This window comes from Marmota marmota, unplaced genomic scaffold (genome assembly GCF_001458135.2).
Source record: "Marmota marmota marmota unplaced genomic scaffold, marMar, whole genome shotgun sequence".
In the NCBI taxonomy this organism is placed as follows: Eukaryota; Metazoa; Chordata; class Mammalia; order Rodentia; family Sciuridae; genus Marmota; species Marmota marmota.
Window position 1 is genome coordinate 796,118 of NW_025999963.1, and position 27,011 is coordinate 823,128.

The window sequence follows — 27,011 nt, forward strand, 5'->3', positions numbered from 1 at the left end:
TGTTTTTGTTTTTGGTCCCTTGGCAAATGTCTGAGAAGGTAGATACCCTCCACAGTTTAATCTCTGATGTTATTCCACTAATTAAGCAATGCTTAACACAAAATAAGATTCTTGCACATAGGAGGTGAGAAACAAGTATTGTTTAAATAAATGAGTTGATTAAAAAGATTTTTAAAAATAATGACTCTCTTGCCCATGAGTTACACAGAAAAATAAACCTCTCCAAAAATATATAATGTAATGCTTGTTTTTGTTTTTTTTTTTTTTAACAGAACTGGAAAATTTTCATGGAAGTAGGATGCTGTGGTTCTGGTCAACTAGTAGGAATTAATTCCTATTTTGTGTTCTAAAAATGTAATCCATTTTATATATATATATATATATATATATATATATATATATATATATACATATATATATTCCAATATTTAGCAGTTGATACAGGTGGTTTTCTGACTTTTCAAGTGCAAAAGGAAATTAAATCACCTAGCTTATTTGGAAGAAGACTAATTACCTACAAATCAATCTCAATTAAATATTTTACATAATCATGTTAATAGAACCATACAAAACTGATGCATTATTTAAAGTGTATTTTAAATGCAAGACTGTCTATTAAATATGTATTCATTTTGACTGGAGGCATATTGTTATTATAAGAGGTTTATATTTGAATTCTTAATGTGTGGGTTATAGAATTTCATTTTACTATTCTTGGTGTTAGTACAATTGCAAAATATGCATTACTTTATGCAAGGTTGTTACAGAAACTGTGATGGTATCTTTTCACATTAAAATAGAAAATCATCAGAATAATATTTAACTCAATGTCATGATTGAGTATTTATGAAAAAATCACAAAATTTTTGAACACAGGGACATATTATAAAGAGAAAAATTCTGTGCTTGTAGAAAAAAGAGAAAATAAAAATGTTTTTTTAAACCACAAAATGAAAAATTGAAAAATTTCCATCCTAATGACCCTGTTGGTACTGTATTAAGAGGCTTTTTCAAGATTCTGTAACCAAAGTGATATGGAAAGACTGTGTTCAGAAAGAGAGAAAGTAGTGCCAAATACATGAGGGTTCAGGGTGTCTGCTCAGGCATGTGTCTCTGTATGCCTCAGATGAACGGGGATACCACCTAGGAAGGCAATTTCTAGTATAGCCTGCTCTGGGTCTGTTACTCAGGAATTCTTATGGAATTCCACACACAATTCTCCTTCTATGTCTGGCAATTGAGAACATATTTAAAATACTGTAAGTGTTGCAATTTCTCAACATCAGATAAACTCTGTTTTTGTCTATTTGTGTGTGGGGGGTGTGTGTGTTTGTCAGCAAACTCAGGACCAATTTTATCATTTCTGCAAAAATCTGCATTCACTTAGACACCAGAAATCATGGCCAATATTTCATGACATTCTTGATTATCTTGGTGAAATGATTGATATGGTCCCATGACTTTCCTATGAACACTATTTTTTAACTTTTTTTTTAAGTTGTAGATTAACATAGTATCTTTTATTTATTTATTTATTTATTTATTTATTTTTATATGGTGCTCAATATTGAACCCAGTGCCTCACGTACGTGAGGCAAGATCTCAACCACTGAGCTACATCTCTAGTATCCTATGAACACTATTATCACCTTGAACCTCATTTCTGTTTTGTCTATACTCCATATATTACAACAGATACATAGAGTAATATGACTAATAGTAACGTAGAATATTAAATAATAATGATAAATAAATAGTGATAATAGTCATTGAAATCTAAAAGACAAGAGTGGTTTTAAATATTATATTTGAATCATCATCATACCAAAGTCTAATTTGCCTCAAGACATAAATAAAATATTTACTAAAATTTAGATAATGAACTTAAATGCTTTTTTCTTTTAACTATAATATTAAAAATTTCAATAAAGGCATAGTTCTGATTTAAGTAGGTTGAATGTTGTATAATATAAATTACTATCATAAAATTTGAAAGACATAATTTATACTCATCAAAAATACAATAGTTTAGATATCTATGCGTGACAATAAAACTTAAATTAAAAAAAAATATGTCTGTATAAGAGATACAGTCCACTGGAGGAAGGGTGGAAGAGAGAAATAGGGAGTAGCTTCTAAATGTGTGTTTTTCAAAGTTTATGTATACTGAAGAGATTGTAGTTGGTGATTAAACCCTTGGGCTGCAGGAAGTATCACCATGTCTGGTTTTGTTTCAAGGTTTCTAGCAACTTTAAGCTGCCAGCCCAAGACATAATAGTAATTCCTTTCATAAATATTCCTTAAGACTCTTGTGGTGGTCTGTTTTTCCTCTCTCAGGGTCCCAAGCATAACTGCAGCCTCCTTCTTTCCTAGTAGGGAACCAGCTGAAGCTTAATCACATTCCTCTATGCCCACATACTATATGTTATACTTCAATGTGATCCTTGTTTTATTTCTACCACATGAATGCATAAACAGTCAGGTGTTTATTTAACAGGATGTCAGTAGCTATTCAATGCACATGAGAACAAGCGTGCTCACTGAATCAGGCATGTCCTTCCTCTCCTGTCATATTCTACACTGGGCTCTATATGCTCATACTTTTGGTCTTAATGTAATGCTCCTCATTAAGATGCAATGTATCTGTAAAAAGCTAAATAAAAGTTCAAACTGTATTTCCAGAAATGAGTGAAGTCAGGATCCAGATAGTGGGCAGACTTCAAGTTCCACATGCTTTCCATGACAAATCACAGTTAATATCCTGAATATCCATCTTAATACTCACTATGTACGTAAATGCCAAATTTCTAAAGTTAAAGTTCTGACCCTTGATGTGACGGAACTCATGGGTGGAAATTCTGGGAGGTAATTATTTCCTGAAAGCGGAGTCCTCATAAGTGAGAGTAGAGCCCTTTTAAGGTTATCTCACTTTCCCTGCTCTTTAAAGATCCAGGGTGGTGATCTGTAAACCCAGAAAAAAGCCCTCACCAGAATTAGACCAGGTTGGTATCCTGCTCTCCGAATTTCCAGCCATCATTACTATGGAAAATAAATGTTTGTTGTTTAAGCCATATAGTCTACAGTATTTTTAATAGCAGCCTAAACTAACATAGTAGTAAAATACATTACAAATTCAACTCATTCAATAGACCACTTAATGTAAACTTATGTAAATTTCCCTGGAAAATTTTTTTGTACTGTTTTACATTCTGAAGAGAAAGATTCAACTATTTTCATAAATTGGTCTTCATCCTATATCTCATAAAAAATTTTTGTTCTGGTTGTATCAAATTCTGCCCAACTTATCCTGTGAACAAGTAATCCAAACCAAACTGTACTGGTTTTCTCAGAATACCCATGCTGTAAAAACATGGAGAAACAACAGCAACATGTTCAATGACACATATGCAAACAGATGAAAAATAATATCAAAGGTGAGAAAAGTTTTAGGGAGATGAGAAAATTAAACTTAAGGAAACAGACATTTTTTCTATTTAATTTTCTCTTTGTGTTGAAAGCCTGTAACATAAGACACCAGTACACATTTTTTTAATCACTTATCATAATGCAATATTGGATGCTAGCAGATGTGTGTGAACAAAGACAGAATAGTCTTGTTCACTCTCAAGAAACATATGGTTTATTCATAATAATACAGAAATGTAAATAAAATGAATATCAGTCAAAGTAAGTATATAAATAATGACTATCAAGCAAATGTCAGTAGTTGTCCTAGATATATTGAATATGTTATTTCTAATCTTTACAGAAATTATGTGAGGTGCTTATTGCTTTCCCAGTTTTAGAGATAATGGAATAAAGACTAAAAAAAATGAATTAATTTTCTGAAGTAACAGTCATTATCAGTTGCCACCAAGCCCTGCTCATTTTCTTACCTCATACTCCACTCTTTAAAGCTTCTATTTTTCCCCCCATTGGATTAGACAAATGGGAATGAAGGGACGAATGGGGATAGGATTAGGAAAGGCAGTTAGAGTGAATCAGACATAACTTTCCTGTGTTCATAGATGAATACACAACCAGCAAAACTCCACATCATGTACAATCACAAGAATGTGATCCTAATTAGAATCACTTACATTCTATGCATGTATAATATATGAAAGTATGCTCTACTGTCATGTATATCTAAAAAAGAACAAATAAAAATAGACAAATAAATGCATAAATAAATATTCAAGAATATAAACATTGAAATATCTTGAACATTGAAATAAAAAAGGATTTATAATTAGTGCTTTATAAAAATGTTTTATACTAAAGGAATATTGCATGAAGAACAATTAGTTTTAAAATTAAATTTATGTACTTATAGCAGTTCCACTCTGTTGGCTCCAAGAAAACTTGTAAAAGCTCAAAGAGTCAAGATTACTGATTGTATTTATATATAGCCAGCCAGCACGTGCCGTAAAAAATGACAGTTCTTTTGGGTTTGCAACCCTATCAGTCAGCTACTTCTAGTAGTCAATCAAGCAGTCAGCTAGAGAGATGAGCTAACGAGTTTGGCAGGATTGAGAGAGATGCAAACAACAATGAACCATTTTGACAGCCATAATGCTGTTGTTCGATTTGTTTTCAAGTGATAACAGTAGAGGGAAATAAGCATTTTGATTTCGTAGAGGTGGTGACAGTAAAATATCATCATAAATGCTCAGAGATCAGAGGAAATACCACATATAAATCACCATATATATTTATTCAAAGAATAAATGTCTTAATAAATACTTATTTAAATATTTATTACAAATACTTAAAAGTAATAATAAGTATTACAAAAAATAAGTATTACTAGTAAGTATTACAAATACTAAAAGTATTTGTAACACTTATTTAAATATTTATTACAAATACTTAAAAGTATTTGTAATAAGTAGCAACTGAGGGCTATCACTGTTATGATACTGATGCCTATCATGTGCATACATACATGCATGTGCAGATACATTATATATATATATATATATATATATATATATATATATATATATATATATATATATATCTTCAAGAAGATAATTAGGATCATGTGTCCATGTGCAAAGAACTCTGTGGTGCCTGATGTGCACAGTAACAATAATGTGACCCTGTTCATGCCTTTGAGGAATCTGCAGAGCACAGAAAAACATGACTTGTGAGCAGAAATAGTACTTGTTATGTTGTATGAGATATAAATAATTCACTCAAAGATCAGTGAGATTAGTTTTAACTTATCTGTAAAAGTCCAGGACTCAATAGATATAGCAGAAATTTGCCTGGCAAATCAAGGCAGGAAGAGTAAGTAATAAACTAAGTGGAAAAATAATGTTCAAGTCATGTTTGAAAAGACAAAGGTGGGGAGGAGAGAAATAAATATATATATAATGGGAAAAGTTGTGACAAAACATAAATATTAAGTGCCTAAGATATTTTGTTAGGGAAGAGTCTGAGAAAGACAGTGGAATTGCAGAATGTTTCTTCCAGGGACAGTGAAAGAAATTGCCCCTCAGAATAAAGTTAAACTGACAGGGAAATTAAAGTACTTAGTAATTGTTGCATGAATTATATTCCATTGAGTTTGAAGGTTAAAGAACGGAATTGCAGTATTTCCTCTTCTATCCATTCAATATCTAACAATAAACTGTCAAGTAGCTACTATATTTTCTAGGTTATGGGTTTAAGTTAAGAAATAACAAAACAATGATTCCCTCCTTTTTTTCTCAATATCAATTATTGATATGCAGGATTCGTGAAGAGGCATTACAAAAGAATATGATGAAATGATTTTTGTTAGCAACAGGTAGTATAAAACATAATTAAAATTATGATTTTAATTGGCACTGGTTGTTAACATTTTGATTTGTGAAGATATTTACAAATCACATTATCATCAGTGAAATGATTTATTCCCTCCTGGTAATTACTGCTTAGTTTCAGGAGAGTTAATATTTGTGAAAAACGTGATCCAATTGATTTTCTTACTTTGTTTAACAGTCTTAATTTTACTTTACATATCATAAAATACACTTAAGTGTAAAATTCATGCTAATTCTATTTTACTGGTTCTATGTAAGACCAAACTGAATAGTTCAATGAGCATTGAACAGATCTGTAATTTTATTTCATTGGAATGATACTTCTAGCAATTATATCTGAGAGATATTCCATTCACATCATTAGGACATGTGTATCTATTTCATTGCTACTTAGTAGGAAAGATATTTGACATCTATAGTGTCTGTATAGTATTTTGCCACTTCCTCATGACAAGAAAATTACTTTTAAAAAATGCATTCTGAATTAAATAGAGAATATTCCGTTTGGTTTTATTTTCTGATTGCCCCAAATATCAACAATTAATATGATGTTATATTGAAATTACTCACAGTGAAACATCTTTTCCCGTTTATTTTTGGTACTGAAACAGCAAATTGGTCACTCACATATGGACAGCAACATGCACACCATCAATCAGAGATTTGGGGTAGGAAAGAAAGATTTCAGCGTCAGGATGCCTAGTGTACTACCTGGGTAGTGAACTTTCCTGTGAAGTGATTCATTGATGTGCAAAGAATATTTCAGGAGGATCCTAGGAGTCAGTTAGCATGGTATGTATTTGAACATAAAAATGACCTCACTAGAGTGACTTAATTGAGATTCTTCTACTCAACAATCTTTGCTGGCCACCTGCTCATTGTGTGTTTGTTGTCAGAGGATCATGAGATGGCTACTGCACATCTAATAATTGCATATGTGTCTCAACCCAGAATATGATAAGCCAAGGGAGGAAGCATTGTCATCTAAATACAGTCATCAAAACTTTACAAAAATCTCTGAATCATTTTTCCTTTATATGTTACTGGTCAGAACTGTGTTAGTAGCAACCAGGAAGCTGGAAAATTTAGCTTCTTAACTGTGCATATTGCTGCAGCAAGTAAAATCAGAGTAATGATAGAATTAGCAAAATGAGAAATTGACATGGAGCACAAAACCACGAGTCTCTAATAGACTCCATTAATCCTTTATTTCTTAATGCTTTAGATAATAGAACTCTTCTTGTGTTCCTAATTCCCATAAAGTTTACTGCAGTTCAGAAACTGCTGTACTTTATACTTCTTTTATAAAGAAGATGAAGTGAGAAAATGTTGTTTATAGTAATTGACACTATGGCTCAATTTTGCACTAATGCAATCCATTTTTCTGCAAGATAAGAAAATTCCTTAACATTAGGGTTTACTTAACTGATTTTACCTTTTATATATCCAATTGTAGTGATTTATCTAAAATGTGTCTATAGTAATTTATGTCAAGAAACATTATTGTCATTGTTATTATTATTAGTTTGGTATGAATTATGAATAAGATAAATAAACCAAACATATTCTATTGTGGAATTTTCTTTACATTTTCAGATATTGTGTTCCATAATTCAAATCTTTTTTCTTTATAGTTATTAATAAGTATTTTATAGTGAGTTTGAGAAATAAAGAATTGTCAAACAGATTTTTTAATGTAGAATAATGTGAAATGAACATTGGAATCTATAGAACTTTTAAATATGCTTTAGTTCTCTTTTTCCAAACATTCATAGTAACTTTAAATGTAGTATTTTTGCTCACTGATAAAATTAAATTAGATTTGGGAAAGTTATGTAAAAATCAAAACTGTTGATGAGTTTAATTACTTACTCAGAATAAAGAAGGAATGTTGAAAACCTTGCTTTCAATTACATTCTAGGATTCATTGAGAGCTTTTCTGAGTCTGTTTTTAGACTTGATTGATTTCAAGTATAAGATGTTAAAGAAAGGTCATCTTGGAGAACCAAAGCTAGTGTAGGTGCAGATCTATCTCAAAAAGAGTAGGCTTGCTTGCCTCATCTACACACTATTCTGAGTCAGGAAAATCAACTCTGCAGTTAAATTCTGAGTATTTTACTGTTTAACTCTTTCTTCTTTTAAATTATCATTATAAACTTTTTAAGGGCTGGAGCGATAGCTCAATGGCCGAGTGCTTGCTTAGCACATGTGAGGCACTGGATTCGATTCTAGGACCCTCATAAAAAAATAAATAAAATAAAGTCATTCTATCCAACTACAACTACACAATAATACACAAGAAAAAAAACTTTCAAATAGTGTATTTCTCTTATGTATGGTATCTATCAAAAGCATCTTTAAATACTTGCAAAGACATTTTACCACATAAGAGATCATAAGTAGTACATTTACTTCCTATATATATATAGTAATTTGGACTAAAATTTTTCTTAATAAATATTTAATTTATTTATTTGTTTGTTTTATCTGAGATGAGACTATCTCAAACTCTTCTTACAGTCTGTCATGTAGTATGGAAATTCTTGTCAATTTTAAAGAAAGAAAGACAAATTAAGAGAAATGAACTGATTTATGGTTCTTTGGCCTAAGTTAAGGGAACGGGTTCTTTTGCGAAACTTGATAAATTCAGCTTCTGCTGTCACCACCTGACAGAATGTTCATAAATTCTGAAAAGGCATCAGAATCTTTAATATATTGACTTATTTTTAATGATGTTAACACTACATTAATAAGAATTGAGATTTGAGCTTTGTTACTAAGCAATCTTCATTCTAGGTTGCTCTTGAATTTGATTTTCTAATCACTTATTACAATTTATCTTTGGGCAGCCCTCCTCATAATGTCTTGCTTAGGTATACCTGTCTTCTTGAATGATGAACCATTTTACTCATTTAAACTCTATAAAATGTTATCATTACATTAATCTGATCATAAATATTCTATATCTTTGATATTTCATTTCATGGTCTTCTGCTGAGAAACATTGTACCATAGTTATCTCGACCAAAGTTACTTAGAGCAATAAATTATCCATAAGGTTTGTTTGATTTCACTATTTGATTAATGGTACTTCAACTCATGGAACATGGAGCAGCATTCCATAAAAAATGAGTTGGATGTTCAGAGGTTTAAAAATAAATTCTAAATATTATGCTAACTAAACAGCCCTATAATTATTTTTTGGATGCAGCCATTCATAGGTGTCTTATATTATTGAAGGACAAGATATCCTAGTCAGTTCATCATTAGAAAATCAGATGGATACAGATACATACTTTTTAATATAATGGAGACAAGGTAATTCATATACTGGTCTTATTCATAATTAGTCACAACTCTATTTGGAGACAAAAGTTATGCTTCATTATAGTTGGTATTGAATGAAAGTAATTGAAAAGCACAATGAGATGTAATCATTTTGATTGTGGAAATGGAATTAAGAGATGCTATTAAACCATACATTAATAAATGACTGCTATCCCCATATTTTTTATATAACATCCCATTTAAAACAAATGATTCTTTAATTTTCAGAGTATTTGTTCATATTTTATTCTAGTCATTTGAAAGCATGATTTCAAATAAATTTATTAGTTCTGAATAAGTCTAATTGTGTGGTTATAGATTGCCAAAAAAGTCTTAGCTTTGAAGAGATGAATGAGAATCTTATTTCATACCTTTTCTTAACACCTTCTGCAACTAACTCCCTACCACATTTGCATATTTAAGATGCCTTAAAATCTCTTTCTTCCCTTAATCACATACTAGGACATACATCTACAGTTTCCCATGATGCATGTCTAATACTGAGAATAAAATGTATCACTGTAAAGATGTGCATTTCATTCAGTACATCATATCCCTTAAATAAAGGAGCAAAGAAATGCAAGAGCAAATAAAATTTCATGCAGAGGAAAGTGAGTAATACCCATTTATTTCTAAGGTAAATATTTTTGGTGATTAGTGAAGTACTTACTTAATCTATACTAAGTATACATAACCAAATACAAACCTTATTGAAATATTATATTATTAAAATAAATATTTCTAATAAAGAACAAACTACAGCAGAGTCCAACACTAGTCCAACATTACCCTCAGAGTCCTGCTTTGTCCTTACAAATGAACACACACACAGTCATGTGCTCTACCAAAGCATATGCAAACTTTCACACACTCATATACATACACTGAACTAATATTTGTTAAATAATCATATGCATAATAAGAGTATAGAGTTCCAATATATTCCATACTGAATGCATATGCTTTAGCAATAATGTATTAAGTAAATATAATATTTATCTATAATTAAAACTTTCGTTATATATAGGGATATAAATAAAAACATGATGATTTTGGAAACAGAACAAAATAACCAATATCAATATAAATTAATTAGTTGATTTGAGCTTTTTAACTAATTCTAAGTTCTTCTACCTGATTAACAAAATGGACACACATAAGAGAAAATTTTGTCTTATCAATTTGGTTAGTATGTTAATAAACACTTTTTCTAATTATGTAGTAATTCCTTGGAACTAAAGTAACTTGTATGTGACATACTTAGTTTAGATTACATTATGTTACTTGTTTATAATAATTCCAATTTCCATTTGAATTTATATAATGGCATATTACAATCCAAACCGTAATCAATATGCATGTCATGTGGTCACATACATCTGTATGTGTACCCTTCACTCCTATACTTCCAGCTCTATAGTTCTTCATTATTTTCTTTTTGGAAGGAAAGAATGAAGCAGTATATCTGAGGTCTACTCTTGGCAGGGAACTTGCCTGTTTCATTCAGTACCTCAGGGAAGGAACAAGGCAAGTGAAGTCAAATCCTCTTGTAAACAAGATAATGACAAAACTCCTGGCAAACAACCCAGTGGGTAGGCTTTGAAGTGTGCTTAGGAATTGAATCTTTTTAGTTGGATGTACCTCATTGTCTCACACAATTGGTAAACAAAGCGGCAATCTGTTGGCACATGGAGCAGTATTCCATAAAAAAATGGGTTGGATGTCATGTAATTACCTTAAAGTAATGAGTATTTATGGCCAAATGGGATGGATATATATATATATATATATATATTCATATTCCAAGATTCTAGGGATAAAATGATTGCTAGTGAAGACTATTTTTTTTAATTTGTGGCAGGGAGGACTACTGGGGATTGAACCCAAAAGAGCTCTACACTGTTCTACATTCCCAGTCCTTCTTTTTATTTAATTTTAATTTGAGACAAGGTTTGTCATGGTTAGCCTCAAACATGGGATCCTCTGGCCTCAGTCTCCAAGGTAGCTGAGATTACAGATGTGTGCCACCAATCCCTGAAAGGACACCCTCTTTTTAAATTGGTTTTGGATTATGCTGACACCACAAATCTGTAATGCATTATTAAATATTCTTCATTCCCATTTTTTTTTTTTTTTTTGGTACAGGGGATAGAGTTCAGTGGTACTCAATCACTGAGTCACATCCCTAGGCCTAAATTGTATTTTATCTAGAGATAGTGTCTCATTGAGTTGCTTAGTGCCTTGCCTTTGCTGAAGCTGGTTTTGAACTCCTGATCCTCCTTGTCTCGGACTCCTGAGCTTCTGGGATTACAGGTGTGCTACACTGCACCTGGCCTCATTCCCAATTTTAAATGATAAGATATGAATGATTAGTTTCCCAGGAGTACATGAAAGAAAGAGAACAAGATATATATTTTTTACTTGAAAAAAAAAGTATAGTTCTTTGGAGTAATTCTCAATTAATTTCTTTTAGATATATAATATCTGAGGAATTAAGAATTTGCTTATTATGAAAAGTGCCAATTCATGGCATACAAGTTACTTCAGTATAATTATACATATATATATGCATGTTTATATAATTATACATAGATATGCATGGCATACAAGTTACTTCAGTATAATTATACATATATATGCATGTGAATATATATGCCAATATATACTTATGTGTATCTGATAATTTATGTGACAACTAAATTTAAATAAAACTATGAAAAAATCTTAATGAAGCAATTATTTTCTTTTGCAATTAATTAAAACCAATTGTTAAAAATAGTTAAAATATCTCATTCAATATATATATGATACTCTGTATTTGTTTTAAACCATGTTTACTTATATATTATAGGAATATTCAAAGATAAGTTGTTTCTTAATGTACATGTGTGGGTTACTAAAATAATACAGAAAGCTATTATCTTTATTCAATTACATTGTTTTAGAAAATTGGGTATATTTTCAAATGTGTTAAAATACAATATGTGATTAGGAAGAGAAATTATAAATTTTAAAAACTTTGATTTGTTCTATTATAACAGAACTTGACCAAAGATTATTTTTAAACACACTGACCTGTTTTGGGATCTACAGAGAAGTAGGGTTGTCCCTGGAGAATACTGTAAACCACTCGAGCACTGTTTCCATAGGTAGGGTCATCTGCATCAGTAGCTGTCACCTGTAGAACAGAGGTACCTGTGCATTCAGGAAAACAAATTTTAGTGTGCGATGACATTTAGTACATGATTAATTTGAACACAGAATACGGATATGCTTAAATATCTATGGAAAGCTTAAAGGAAGATCATACTAAATTTAAATCTTAAATTTGTGTATCAAATATATTCTTTGCTTTCTTCCTCTGCTATAAAATGTACTAAAATGTCCAAAATAGAACATTTGGATCTAAGGTATTTTTATATGGTCCTTAAATGTGTAGGAATTTGTTTAACCCTCACATAACCAGGAGAGGTATGTACATTTATCCTCACAAATCACATGGGTATTAATTGTGTGGTTTAAACAAGGATATGCCTAAGGCAGACATTGCATGATCAGAAAAGTTCAAGAAACTGCAAATGGAATAGTTTGTGTTTAAATTGGGAAATGGCATTAATTAATCCATGGCATCAAAAGAGCCATTCAAGTTATTTCCAAACATTCGCACCCTTTTTATGTCTTACCCAGACTTTGAATCATTATGGATTCTACATAATGATGACATAATTATCTCTCTAAAAATTATATCATAATATGCCTATGACCCTGTGCATTAAAATGTAATTTAAAGTTATTTACACAATTTAAAATACCATATTTTAGGCACTGCTATTATGGATCTACCATACTGGCTTCATTGTGCTTATGTTTTCTGACACAATTTGAATAATAAAGTACCACTATGTTATATTACAGTTATTCCTAAATGAAAACTGATCTAAGAATAACATGACAACTACCTATTAAGCGTTATACAACTTCACTGTGGAATTGATGGTAAGAGCTCATGTTTTCCCATGAAGTACATCTGTTGAATCATCTAATAATGCAGGCTCAGTATTTTATTCTATAACTATAAAAGATACCTACTAATTTGAATTAGGTATCAAAAATATGTTTATAACATGTGTATAAAACATTTTTCTTTTTTATTCGCTCTTGTACTGGATTATGAAAGCATTGACAATATTCAGTTTTGCATTTTATAATTACTTTAATGATTTAGGTTACAGTATTTGTCCAGCTACAGCAGTCATACTTCTCAGTTGAAATTCAGAACTACTTTAAGGAACGCTTGTTCTTCATCTTTCAGGGGATCAGAGCAAATTTAATTGTCAAGTGAATCTGTCAGTCCTTATTTGTAGATCATACATGGACATTGACTTCTAATAACATACTATGATCCTGGATTGTATATGACAATTTTTACAATGAGACAGTATGAAGAAATATTTTTAATTATCCATATTCAGAAAGGGAAGATAATGTTATCTCAAATTTTATATTATTATTATTATTATTATTATTATTATTATTATGATGTTGGTACCAGAATTTGAACATGGGGCACTTACCCACTGAATCACATTCCCAGCCCATTTTATTTATTTTTTTTAGAGACAGGGTCTCTCTGAGTTGCATAGGACCCTGCTAAATTGCTGAGCCTGACTTTGAACTATCAATCCTCCTGCCTTAGCTTCCTAAACTTCTGGGATTATAGGTTTGTGCTACTGCACCTGGAATGATCTCAAATTTGAAACTAACACAGTCATGATATTAAACCTAACAAGAATGCTGACAACTGGGTTTCATAAACACTGCTGGTGTAAATATGAAATTTGAAGTTTTTCATAAAACAAAAATCATAATTCAACCCAGAAAATCTTATTTGTATATTTATATCAAAGAAATTAAAGCTTACATACATATAAAAACCTGTTTACAATTATACATGAAAATTATTTGTAATAATCCCAGAGTAGTGGGACCCTGATGTCCCTCATTAGATTCATAAAGCAAAATATGCTACATTCATAGTATGAAATGATATGAAAATGAACAGATTATTGACACATGAAACAACTTGGATGAATCTTCAGGTTATCATACTAGGTAAAAGTAGAGTCACTATCATAAGGTTGTATTTTGTATAATTTCATTTATATGAAATTCCTAAAATGACAAAAATTTAAAAATAGATATCAGACTTGTAGTTCATAGAGGTTTGGAAATGGGGATGGGGTGATAATTTGGTAATTAAATGGCAGCAAGAGGAACCCTTGTGATGTTGAAACTGTTCATAATTTTGAATATACCCATGTGTATAGAATTGCATAGAACTAAGCACACTCATACACACAAATCTGCACAAGTAAAACTAGTGGAGTCTAAAGAATATGGGCAAATCTATCATTTTAATAACCTGGTTATAATGTTTTATTTTTTCCCAGGATGTTACCAGTTGGGAAAGTGTGTAATGGGTACAAAGAATTTTTAAAAGATTTTTCTCATAACTGCATGTGAATCTACAATATCTCAAAATTAAAATTATTTTAAAAGGCAGCTGTGCTCTTGCCTCAGGGTTAGTTCATTCATTGAGAGTTTTATTCAGGCTTGGATGCACAATGAGTTTTCTAAGCATATCACTAAACTTTCTGGCTTGGTTAATTTCCGCTATTAAGTTAACAGAGCTGATCACATAAAGCACTATCTATCCCACTAATAAGTATAATTATTATAATTATAGCATATTAAAGACTTTGTGATGCCACAGCACTAGACTCATACTCAATATTCATCCATCCAATTTGTTAGAGCATACTATTAGGTAGACATTTATAAATAAAAATTGGCTTATGAGACATTTTCATTGGTATCACGGAAAAAAAATAAAATCTGTAGTTACTTAGCCAGGTAGGCTCAAAATGTGTAACAAACTCCTGACATGGCTAAGATATTATAAAATTATATCATGCAAATCATTCATCTTATAGGAAAAAAATCATATTCCTAGACATATAAGGGTTATAAATGCACAGGAAAGAGAAAACAATACAACAAATTGTGAACTAATGGATACCAAAAAATCAGATTGTAAAATCCTCAGGTTTTTAAAGTAATTCTGGCCTGAAATACTGACTTAAATCCAAATAGTTTTTTTTTTTTTTTTTGAGGGGGTTACTGGATATACTCAGGGGCACTCCACCAATAAGCCATATCCACAGCCCTATTTTGTATTTTGTTCAGATATAGGGTGCCACTGAGTTACTTTGTGCCTTGCCTTTGCTGAGGTTGGCTTTGAACCTGTGACCCTCTTGCCTCAGTCTGTGGAGCCTCTGGTATTATAGCCCTGCATCACTGGATCAGGCCCAAATAGTTTTTAATGTGTAAGAAGTAGTTTCTGGGTAAATATTATAATTTATATATGAGGTATCCTCCAAAAGGTCACATGTGAAACAGTGCAAGAGTGTTCAGAGATGAAATGGATTATGAGAGTCTTAACCTAATCAGTGCATTAATTCCCTGACAGGGATTAACTGGGTTGTAACTGTAGGTAAATAGGGTGTGGCTAGAGGGGGTGATATTAACTATATGCCTTTGGGTTATTTATTTTTCCCCTGATGAGTGGATCTCTCTCCCTCTCTGTGCTTTCTGGTGACATGTCCTGAGCCATGTTCCTCCACAAACACTTTTCCACCATGATGTTCTGCCTTACCTCCAGGCCCAGATGAAGGAGGTGACCATCTATGGACTCAGAGCTCTGAAACTATGATCCCCCAATTAACCTTTTCCTTCTGTAATTCTTCTTATCAGGTCTTCTGGTCACAGCAGTAAAGAAAACTGACTAAAACAGCAAACTTTCCAGGGAAAAGCCTACAAGGCTAGACAACTATAGAAAACAAAGCAAAACAAAACTGTTGCTGTGAATAGAATGCAGTCTCTATGAAGGGTAAAAGTCCATCCTTGGACTTTTGAAACTTATGATACATAAAGCCAGTAACAAATGAAATGAGGAATAGGAAGAAAAATAGGAAAGACAAAAAGCAAGAGAAAGAAATAAAAGTTACATGGTGCTGTTGAGTAAGTGATTGTTTAAACTATCAGAGAGAAGTGAACAGAAAAGGGACAAAGAAAGCATAGTAACCCTCTATCCTAGTCCCAGAGTATGGATGTTAGGAGTCCCTTTCATCACTCTGTAGTGGATCCCATAGGAATTGAACAAGCCTAATTGTGTGTGAAGCAAAGAACTGCAAATTACCTCCTATACTTTAACCTGGTGGTGTGTAAAGAGTCTGCGTACTACCACAAGGACACAGATTGCTCATTGATGGGAGAATAGAAATGTCAACAATACAACCCAACAAAAGTCAGACTTTCAGAGAGTGCAGCAGAGGTACAGATAAATAGCAAGGAAGGAAAATAAATTCCCTTGCCTAATTGTGCAAGGCTTTCTAACAGAGAAATATTGATAATATTAAGGCTGAAAAGAAAATATACTCTTGAATGTGTTCCTAGTCCCTTCATGATCGATGGTCACTCGGCTACCTTGTTGCGGGGGGTAGAGACGCGGAATCAACACACACAGACTCTGGGAGCTGGTGAGAGAATTGGCTGGAGACCCGCCTCAGGTCCTCATCCAGTAGCTCAGTTTATTTTTGGAATGCACCCAACAGTTATAGGGTTTGAGTGGGGCGTGCCTGTCAATCATACATAAGCAAGGCAATATCCATAAGCCAATCATCTTCGGCCTAATTGTAACCTCACTGTGAGGAAACTCTAAATATTGCTGTCCTATCAGAAAGCAATCTGGAAGGGTCTTTAGCCCTTACTGAGTCAGGGGTTTCATGCCTTGAAGCCCCTGACTCTCAGTTTCTTGGCTGGCCTGTTTGGCAATACTAACCACAGGGGACTAGGAACACATTCAAGAAATGTGGTTTCACCCCATCCTGCAGGGCCTCCTGTCAGGCCTGAAGGAAGGTGGATATTTCAGGCATTTCTGAGCTGCTAGTAACTGCTAGCTGAGACTGAAACTTATTCCAGCATACTCTTATCTTAATTTCTTACTTATTTGATATTTAGATGGAAAAAATATAAAAAAACATTGGAACATTCAGAAGTTATTTGACATTATGAAACTCTATTTTTAGCCACGAATGCTATGAATTGAATGTTTATTTTCCCCCTAAATTCTTATGTTGATCTCCAAACCCCAATGTGATGGTATTTGGAAGTGGAACCTCTGCAAAGTGAGTGGCCCTCATGAAGGCAATTGGTGCCCTTCCATTGGAAAAGAGGCCTCAGAGAGCTCCCACACCTCTTCTGCTATGTGAGGGCATCATGAGAATGTGACCCTCTGTGGATCAGGAAGTCAGCCTTCACCAGACACTGAAGTTTCCGGCACCTTCAGTATGAACTTCCTATTTTCTCACAACTTTGGGAAATAAATGTTTGCTGTTTCAGCCACCCAGTCCCTGGTAGTCTGTTACAGCAGCCAAAGTAGACTAAGAAAATTAAGGAATAAATAAATTAGCTATAGGTTGAATTTCTTCCCTATACTATGTGCATTTTGAATTCCTAATCTCCATATTTCAATTTATGATCATATTTGTAAATAGCATTACTGTACAAGTGAATAGTTAAGAAGAGGTCCTACTAATGTAGTGTGAATTTCTAAATTTATCCTTACAAAAATGGGAAAAAAAAAATTGGGGATAGACAAACACTCCAGGGAGAATAGCAAGTGAAAATGAAGGTAGTTTTTTTGTCTTTATCACAGAGAGTGCTAGTGAGCCACTGGATGCTAGGAAAGAAACGGGGAATACCCTTATTTAATGTTTTCAGACTCATTGATTTTGGACTTTTAGCTTCTGGGTCTATGAGAAAAAAAAAAATTTAAGCCACACAGTTAGTGGTACTTCAGTGTGGCAGCCTTAACAAAGGAAAACACTGGGTTATAGTTTCAGTGGAAACAAATGACTCTTATCCTAATCATTTACAGGTGCTTTTTTATTGTATCTGAAACAAGACTCCAAAGTTACTGGTGACAGAAAGTAATGATAGAAAAGTGAGAAAGATAAAAAACGAAGCAGAAATTAATATTTTATGTTTTTTTTCAAATATCTGGTACTACTATTGATCTACCTGTAAACATTTTTAAAATTAAACTAATTAATTACATTGGCCATTTTAATAGAAGTTTATTTATTAGGTACATTTTAAATGAAAAAAAATCAAAAATTTTTTTTCATGTTAGTGAAATATCTTCCACATTAGGTTATTCATTTTTTTCCTTCAAGCTCTATGACAAATTTGAGTACATAATATAAAAGGAAAACTATTATCTTCTAGACTTCAAATGAAAACAAATAAAGTGATTTCTAAAATTCCATTGTGCCACTAGAATATTAATTTAGGATCTTAACATTCTCTGGGAATTACATTGATTTGATGAACAGTTATAAAAATAAACAGGTGCTTCCCTATAAAACTGACTTCCCATTCAAGAAATTTCTAAAATGCATAAAAAGTTGTCTTTGTTTTTACCACTGTTTCCACGAAAAATATTACCATAGGAACAGTATATTTTAATTTTTCAGCAGCTATTTGCTATATAATAATTTCATAATAAATATTTCCTAGGGCAGACACTCAGTTCTTCCCATGCTAGGAATTAGTGCCTCTCAGCTGATGTTTTACACAAATCTGAGAGATTCAGATACATAAAAAAAAGCTTTCAGGTATCTTTTCTATAATAAAACTTAAGTCCTGTTTCCTTTGGGGATTGCCCTGTGCCATTCTTCTTAGTCTGTTTCTTTTCCTACTAAGGCTTTATAAATAGCAGGGTTGTGTAAAGTTGCATATCAATGAGAAGCATAAAGAGTGAACTTGCTTGAAAGTCTCTAAAGACCAATTTGAAATATTTAATAAGGCATTTTAATACCAAGCAAATACTCTCTGAGATTGCAAATTGTTATGCATGACTTGTCAGGGTTCACAACTCTGTTAAAATCTCAAGAGAATCCATGTTGAACAAGAACCTTCAGTAAAAATAAGCTGAAGATTTATGAAGGCTGAGAGTTCCTCTCTGAGGGACTCTCTTAGGGTTTAATTCTCAGAAGATTTTTCCAGGCACTGTGAAAAAGCAATAGTCATCAAGACACAACTGAAATCTCATTCTACACAGGAGAACTGTAATTTCACCAACAGAGCAATAACACTGGATTCAAGTCATTGTGTAATTTGATAAAGCTTTAAATTCACTCAACAGTCATAGGATTAAATAAATCCTTTAGTGAGAACACTTATGAAATATCTGGGCTGGGTACCAAAACAAAAATCACTATTCTATGTAATGTGAATTAGATCATTTTTATTGAACTACTCAATGTGAAATTTCACATTACTCAAAACAGTTTTATGTTCACTTCCTAAAATGGAAAAGAAAGTAATTAAGAAAATGATTCATACTGAGTTGGAAATCTTTCTCCTATAAAACCTATAATTGAATAATGTGATCAATCTACTGACAAAATTACATTTAATGCCATTTTATATATATATATAGGTCATTGAGATTCAAAGAGTTATAGAAGTCAAACCCAGCTTTATCACATTGAAAAGCATCCATGTGATTTTTTTTTCATAAACCCTATTGCTCCCCTCAGTCACAACCTGCAGAATCTTGATTAATAGCTATAATATCCTCTGTCCTTTTCTTCTGTGTGTGCCTTGATGATGCATATGAACAGTCCAGAAACATCTACCTGGAGAGAGGTAGGTTTGTATTCCACCTCCATGGACAAGGGACAAGCAAGTAAATGTATCTTAACAAAGCAGAGTGTGGGTTGAATTCTTAGGAGGAAGCCTTCTCTACATACTGACATTGTTGTGCCCCGGGAAGACTTGTAGGACACTTATGATTCTCTCCATATTTGTACAGAGTAAATGATGGCAATGAAAAGTAACTGGACTAATCAGATGCCCACTGGACTTATGCATCACATTAAATAGATTTGTAAATTGCTCTCACGTTAATTTACTACCCTGTCCTGCTCTGTTTTGTTTGCAGAGATGTAACCACAGTCAGTAATGTTTATTAGTCTTTCTTACCAACTAGACAATGGTTGATAATAGGCAAAAATTGGCAACAGGAAAACCAACCCTCCACTCACCTCTCTTCTCACTTCTCTCTCTGTTTGTCTTTCTCTGCCATCCCACTTCCTTCCTCTTTTGTGATGTCCCTCCTTTTGCTTTGAGTGGTTTTTCTGGCAACGGTGACAGTTCTTAAGTGGTTCTAGCTCCTTTGAGCTGCCTCTTACCATGGTCCATTCTATGTGGTCCGGCTCCTGGCATCCAATGATACTACATACAACATCCAGCTTTTGGGAGAACCTAAACTCCTTCAATGATTTTCTAGCAGTCCTCTTTGATCTTTCACCTTCTACCATTTCTGTCACTTGTTCCTCTCAGTAAACCTATTCATCTAACTGGCAACAGATTTGTTTTTCCAGATTGAACAGCAATTGAACAGAAAGTATTAACAGCTCTCTTCCCAACATTTCAACCTTTCCTCATCAACTTATTAAGGGTACAGAATATACTCTACCACACATAAGGATTAAATCCTAAACTTGACTTGAGCATACTTATTATTGTTAAATGAGAATGCATGTGCTCTTTACATTCAACAAATTGAATTATTCAGCATATCTGGATTTGATGGATATATCATCTAGAGACATGTACTTTGGGTGTACTTTAAAAAGATTAGATTTTAGAGAACAATGTCTTTTAATGTGGAGAAAATTTATATTTAAACATGATATTCGAACATTTAAGCACAAAGTATTCTACTTATATATATTCTTATGAATGAAATATCTTAGAAATGATTCTTGAGAAAACTTTTTATTTAATGGAGTTGGCATGTAATCATCTCAGGTCCTTGTATCAAGAATAATATATTCTTTACTGATTAATTTATGGCATTCCATACCTGTATTATAAAAATTAAGTATCTTTTATCATTTGTAATAATTAAATAAATTTCAATGCTCCTGATTTTTATTAATTTTTTTTCAAAATAATATTAATTTTTATTTACAATCTGCTATAATGTTTAAAATAACCTTTAAAATAACTTTTAAAAATAATCCATTTGAAAAAAAATAAACATCATTGCCACACTCAGCATTTTTCTTAATGACAATTTATTTTAACTGAATGTTCATTCCTAATAACAACAATAAAAACAAAAGCAAAACTAAAATCCAAAATCAAGCAAATAAAAACAATAATGAATAAATGAAATAGTGGAGATAAAACATTTTGTCCTTATGGACTCACACACCTGCCAATAATATTTCATAATAGTACAATAAGAGTTTATAATATAAATCTATACTATAAATTACGTACTATATATAACATATGTCTTTGTGTATTTTGATGTTTAGATAAAGACATGTCATTGATATTCAATCACTCAATTCAATTTTAGAGGGAAAAATCCAGTTTATATTATTTTAACAATTAAAACAATTAATTTATAAATATGATAGAAAGGTCTAAATATTATAAAGAAATGAAAAAAAGTAGGAAAAATTGATACATATTTAATTTACATATGTAATTAAGTCTCCTTGTTTCTCAAGTTCATACAAGGCAGAGTCAACTAGATCTTTCTTCAGTTGAAGCCACTCCTTTATTGTCTTACAACTTGTTCTTTCATTAAAATTTTAAATTACCTAATTTTATTACTTCTGAAAAAAATGCACTGATCCACTGATTTTCTCAATAAAACATATGAAATGTATGCATCTAAATTAGTTACCAATACTTCTGTTCAGTATGCAATTTTAAATGCATTATTCATTTTAATTTTGATAGTTTTACTTTAATCAATAATTCACCTGTTTTTTTTTTTTCAGCCTTGGTTTTGTTATATAATTATTTTAGTTCTTAGTGATATACATTATGTCAGTTGATAGAAAACAATGACTTTTCTGCTTCTCCTATTATTTAATTTGAGAGACTGGATGTATACATGGGTAATGGCCTGATCATACATAAAAATAGAACTCATAATCTGCAGCAATCAGCCCAGAAACGAACTCATTATCTACCCTTATGCAAAGCAACCAGAGTATAAGGCAGGCTCCTCTATCTAAATCAGATTTATAAAAAGTCAGAACATTATCATTAGCTACATTTGAGAAAACCAAATAGTACCCACTGTAATAAACAGGCACAAATGGCCAAGACTTCATTAATAATTAAAGCTTTTTCATTTTTATTCTGATTTCCAATTTAGGATCAATCAGAAAAGTCTAAAATCTCATAGGCTGCACCACTTTGGTTCATCCCACCAGGAGCTTTCCAAAGCCAATATCTTCTAAGCCGACTACAACTGAAGACTTTAGTTTTCACTATGAAGCTCTTCCAGTCTTTTCCTTATTTTTGTGTATGACAAAATGCAAACATTTAAATAGCCTTTGCTTGTTACCAGCTAGTTAGTCTTTGTTTATTTCCAAGGTTTATAAAATCAGGAAGTACTAAAGATCAGTTGATTTATTCTCTTATAAAATAATTTTGATCCTGTATTTCTAAAGATTTTTGTAACTAAGGATTGAATCCAGGGTACTTTACTGGTGAACTATATTGCCAGTCTTTTTATTTTATTTTATTTTTTTGAGACTGGGTCTCACTAATTTGCTGAGGTTGGCCTCAAAATTAAGATTGTCCTGCCTCGGTTTCCTGAATCACTGGGATTTCAGACTTGTGCCACCAAGTCCTGCTATATGAATTGTCATTATTATTTTTCATGGTGGAGACCAGGAATAGAACCCAGGACCACTTAACAACTAGCCACATTCCAGCCCTTCTTTTATTTATTTATTTTTAAATTTGTTCTAATTAGTTATACATGACAGTGGAATGCATTTTGACACATCATTCATAAATGGAGTATAACTTCTTATTCTTCTGGTTGTACATCATGTAGAATCACACCGGTTGTGCAATCATATATGAATATTGGGTAATAATGTCTAAGTCATTCTACTTACTTTTTATTTTGAGAAAGGGTCTTACTAAATTGTTTAGGGCCTCACAAAGTTGTTGAGGTTGGCAGCTTTGAACTCACATTCCTCCTGCCTCAGGATTCAAAATTACTGGGCTTTCCCAGCTTGGGCCACCATGCCTGGCTGCTATATGTATGTCTAACTGAGAATGTTACCACTAGACTAAGAATATTCAAATTTTCAAAATTAAAGACTTGCAGAATTCTTCATTGTACCAAGCATATTTTCTACTCATTATTATCTATATATGATACAATTATTCTTCTGGACATATCATAATTATCATTATTTTCAGAAGTTTATAAGAAATACATTGAGAACATGCATATATATATATATATATATATATATATATATATATATATATATAGTCTATTTCTGAAATTTTGTAAATTTTCCAAGTTCTTTTATGTCTGAAAACCCATATTTTCTCACATATTTGATCATTTTGCAGTTGGAATCAATCTCATTTTTAAATAGTTTGCCATTGTGTTCTCATGTCCATCTGATCAAAAAATAAAATGAAATGTAGAAAAATATTTCTCCTTAAAAATTATCTTTTCCATTCTCTTGGCTTTGAATTTTATTATTACCCAAAAAATTCTACATATGGTTTATTTAATTAGTTAATGAATTGGTCATCTTTATCTGTTAATCTATCTTATATTTATTTATTTTCTTTATTTTTGTTCTACAGAATAGGATATATCCTTGTGATACATCCTTGGTTTAGTTAGTTAAACTGTCAGCTTCATCTTAATTGCCTTTTTTCCTCATTCAATTTAGCAATTCTTATTTGTTTTTATTTTAGCATCTTAACTTAAGGTAAATATAGAAAAAATTTTTATTCTATAAATTTCTTTAAATTTTATTCTATATTTATTTAATAAATATATCAAAGCATCACCTTGCAAGCAAAAAATCAATTTTTAATTGAAATTACTCTATTTTCTCTGATTCTTGTGATTCTCAGCAATAAATCATTATTCTATTTGTTCATTAGTCTATTTGCTCCTGTTCAGTTCTAGTTTTTGTGTTGTTATTGACATCAAATATGAAAGAAACAAGAAAGAAAGAAAGAAAGAAAGAAAGAAAGAAAGAAAGAAAGAAAGAAAGAAAGAAAGAAAGAAAGAAAGAAAGAAGAAAGAAAGAAAGAAAGAAAGAAAGAAAGAAAGAAAGAAAGAAAGAAAGAAAGAAAGAAAGAAAGAAAGAAAGAAAGAAAGAAAGAAAGAAAGAAAGAAAGAAAGAAAGAAAGAAAGAAAGAAAGAAAGAGAGAAGACAGAAGGGCTTCAACAGCAGGCTGATGGAGAGATACATTACAAATTGTTTTAGAAGCTGAGTAATTATTTTCCCATTTCAGCAGGGTGCCACATCTTGTGTGTGGCTGGGATGGTTTGATGTGCTTTCCAGGCAGGTCAAGGACTCTTGTGCCTCTAAAGGGAGTAAGGACTGCATCCTTCTTGCATTTGCCTGTTGGTAGGAGCTATTTATTTTACTTTTTGTCACTATCTGATGTGTATTTATTGGGTTACTGAAATGCATTTCTGCTTTATTTTTTGTTTCTCAGTACCCCTATTGTGAGTCGTCCTGGAAAAAAATCAGCAAAAGTCTTTATAGTAGAATAAATATATTTTCTTTGTTGACAGCAAAGAAGTTAGAAATATTCCACTTTGTTTGGAAACCTTTAATTTAGTAAGTTGCCCCAGTGATTTTTGCCAGTCCTCCTCTGTGGTCCTGTATTTATAAGGTCTTTCTTTGGACAGAGAAATGTTTGCCTTTAATATGTAGGGCTGTTGGTCTGAACTGTCCCCTGCCTTTTCACCCCCTGTCAGTGTTTTTAGTGCTCCAGGAATTCTCAGAATGTTTTGGCCACTGTTGGTGTCCAATGTTATTATTCTCATTTCTTTTTTTAAAAATATTTGTGGTTTCTTTTTTTTAATATCCTCTTTGATATGTCAAGGGGAGTTATATCAGAAAGATATATTTAAGGGGTCTTTTGGATTTTAACAATAAACATTTTTTTTTTTTTAATTCACACCACACTCTACCACTGGACTGGTGTGGCTTTGGTGCCAGCTGTCCTCCCTTAGTGATGAGGGCTACTGAGCTCCACTGGCCAACATTTCCTCAAAGTTGCTGTAGTAGTTCATTGACAGCCACACTTGGAGTTGAGAATATTATATGGAAAAGTTTTGAGATAATGGCCTTTGCATATAAACTTATAAAAACATTTTATGTTTGTGATTCTGATTCACTGCTTTACCTCCCTGTGATTTTTTTTTCTCATTCACTGTCTTGAGAAGCATGAAGACTAATTTTAACCTGAGGTCAAATTATTTACTGTATGATCTAGATCTTTTAAAATACTGTGAATGTGAAAATATCACATGGATGCTACTCTGGTTCAGCACATCCAGGTGAGTGTTTGAAAAGCATCTAATTTAGTAAATCAAACTATAGACAGTAGAGTCCTACAGGATCTCTGGATTGGCACTATAAATACATATGGTTGGACAATGGCCAGGTAATTAAACTTGATGTAATAGATTTCATAAAACGTTGTTGGAATCAATAACTTCTGCATGTCTTGTTAATTTAAGTCTCTGTAGGTGCTTTAATCACACAGAGTCAGAGTGTAAATTTAGTTATAAATCAGTTCCAAGACAAAGGCTCATATATCTCACTGCTAAAGGACAATAGGGGAAAATTCCCATTCAATGTTCTTGTGTTAATGATATTGATCATACTAGATAATTCAAATTAGAGAAATAAAATGTGTGCTTGGTGAGAAAAATAAATATAACTCCAGTTCTATTTCCCATCAGAAAACTAAACTTTAACAGTTCCTTGTGTATTTTTCAAGAACCTCTATCTGTTCACTCAAAGGTCTATAATATAATTATGTATAGACTATAAATAAACAATACACATCTTTTAAAAGCTTATCAATTTGTTATGAATATTTCCATGACAACTATGCGAATATAAGCTTTATATTTTAAGTAATTTAATTCAAGAATAATATTGAGAGAATTTAACAAAGAGATAAATACTCAAGATTTAAGTGTATATGATAACTGTGAAGAGTAAGTGAACAACTTAAGTATGCAAAGGATTACTCTCCTTGATCAAAAGACCTGAAATTATAGAGAGGTACAATTCAAGAATTAAAAATATAGTGATAAAGGGAACTTGAATATAAATTTTAAGATTATGTACTGTATCCCACAGGGAGAAAAATTATACAGAAAGATCACTTCAGAGAATCATTCTAGAAAATTACTGAATTTCAAACACAAATCAATAGATATTTCATAAATATTTCACACACACACACACACCCTTGTATAATATGTAAGAAACATACTATTCCACACTGCCTATTCATGCGTGTTTAGATTTTTCTAGGTGGTTGTGTTACTTTTCTGTTGCTACATTACAAATTACCACAAACCATTGCATACAAAACAGTCATCACAGTTGCTTATGTGTGTGTTTATAAATAGCTATTTATATGCAATAATATGATAAACTTTTAAGTGCCACCTTTTTGAAGAAACACAACTTCTACAATATTACATGATGTTACATTGTGTCACAGCAGTGCAATTTTTAAAGCACCCATTTAGCTTGTGCACTCAAGAAAGATCTAAATAGAGGTTACAGAGTTCTCTCCTTTTCAAGTATAAGAGCAAGAAAATGCTTTCCATTTTCCAAAGTGCAAAATGACATTTCAACAAGAGAAACTTGGTGGATCTCAAGAACACCTGCAATTAAGGCAGATATCATT

At 31.9% G+C, this 27,011-nt stretch overlaps 1 protein-coding gene across 5 annotated transcripts in view; it reads right to left on the bottom strand.

Moving 5' to 3' along the window:
* The window catches only part of Cdh18 (cadherin 18), a 672,909-nt gene that overhangs the window by 189,013 nt on the left and 456,885 nt on the right, over window positions 1-27,011 (bottom strand). For all 5 annotated transcript variants that reach the window (XM_048803133.1, XM_048803131.1, XM_048803132.1 and 2 more), the window contains one exon: window positions 12,216-12,335. In XM_048803133.1, the coding sequence (XP_048659090.1) occupies window positions 12,216-12,335 (120 nt within the window). The remainder of the gene's footprint in view (window positions 1-12,215; window positions 12,336-27,011) is intronic.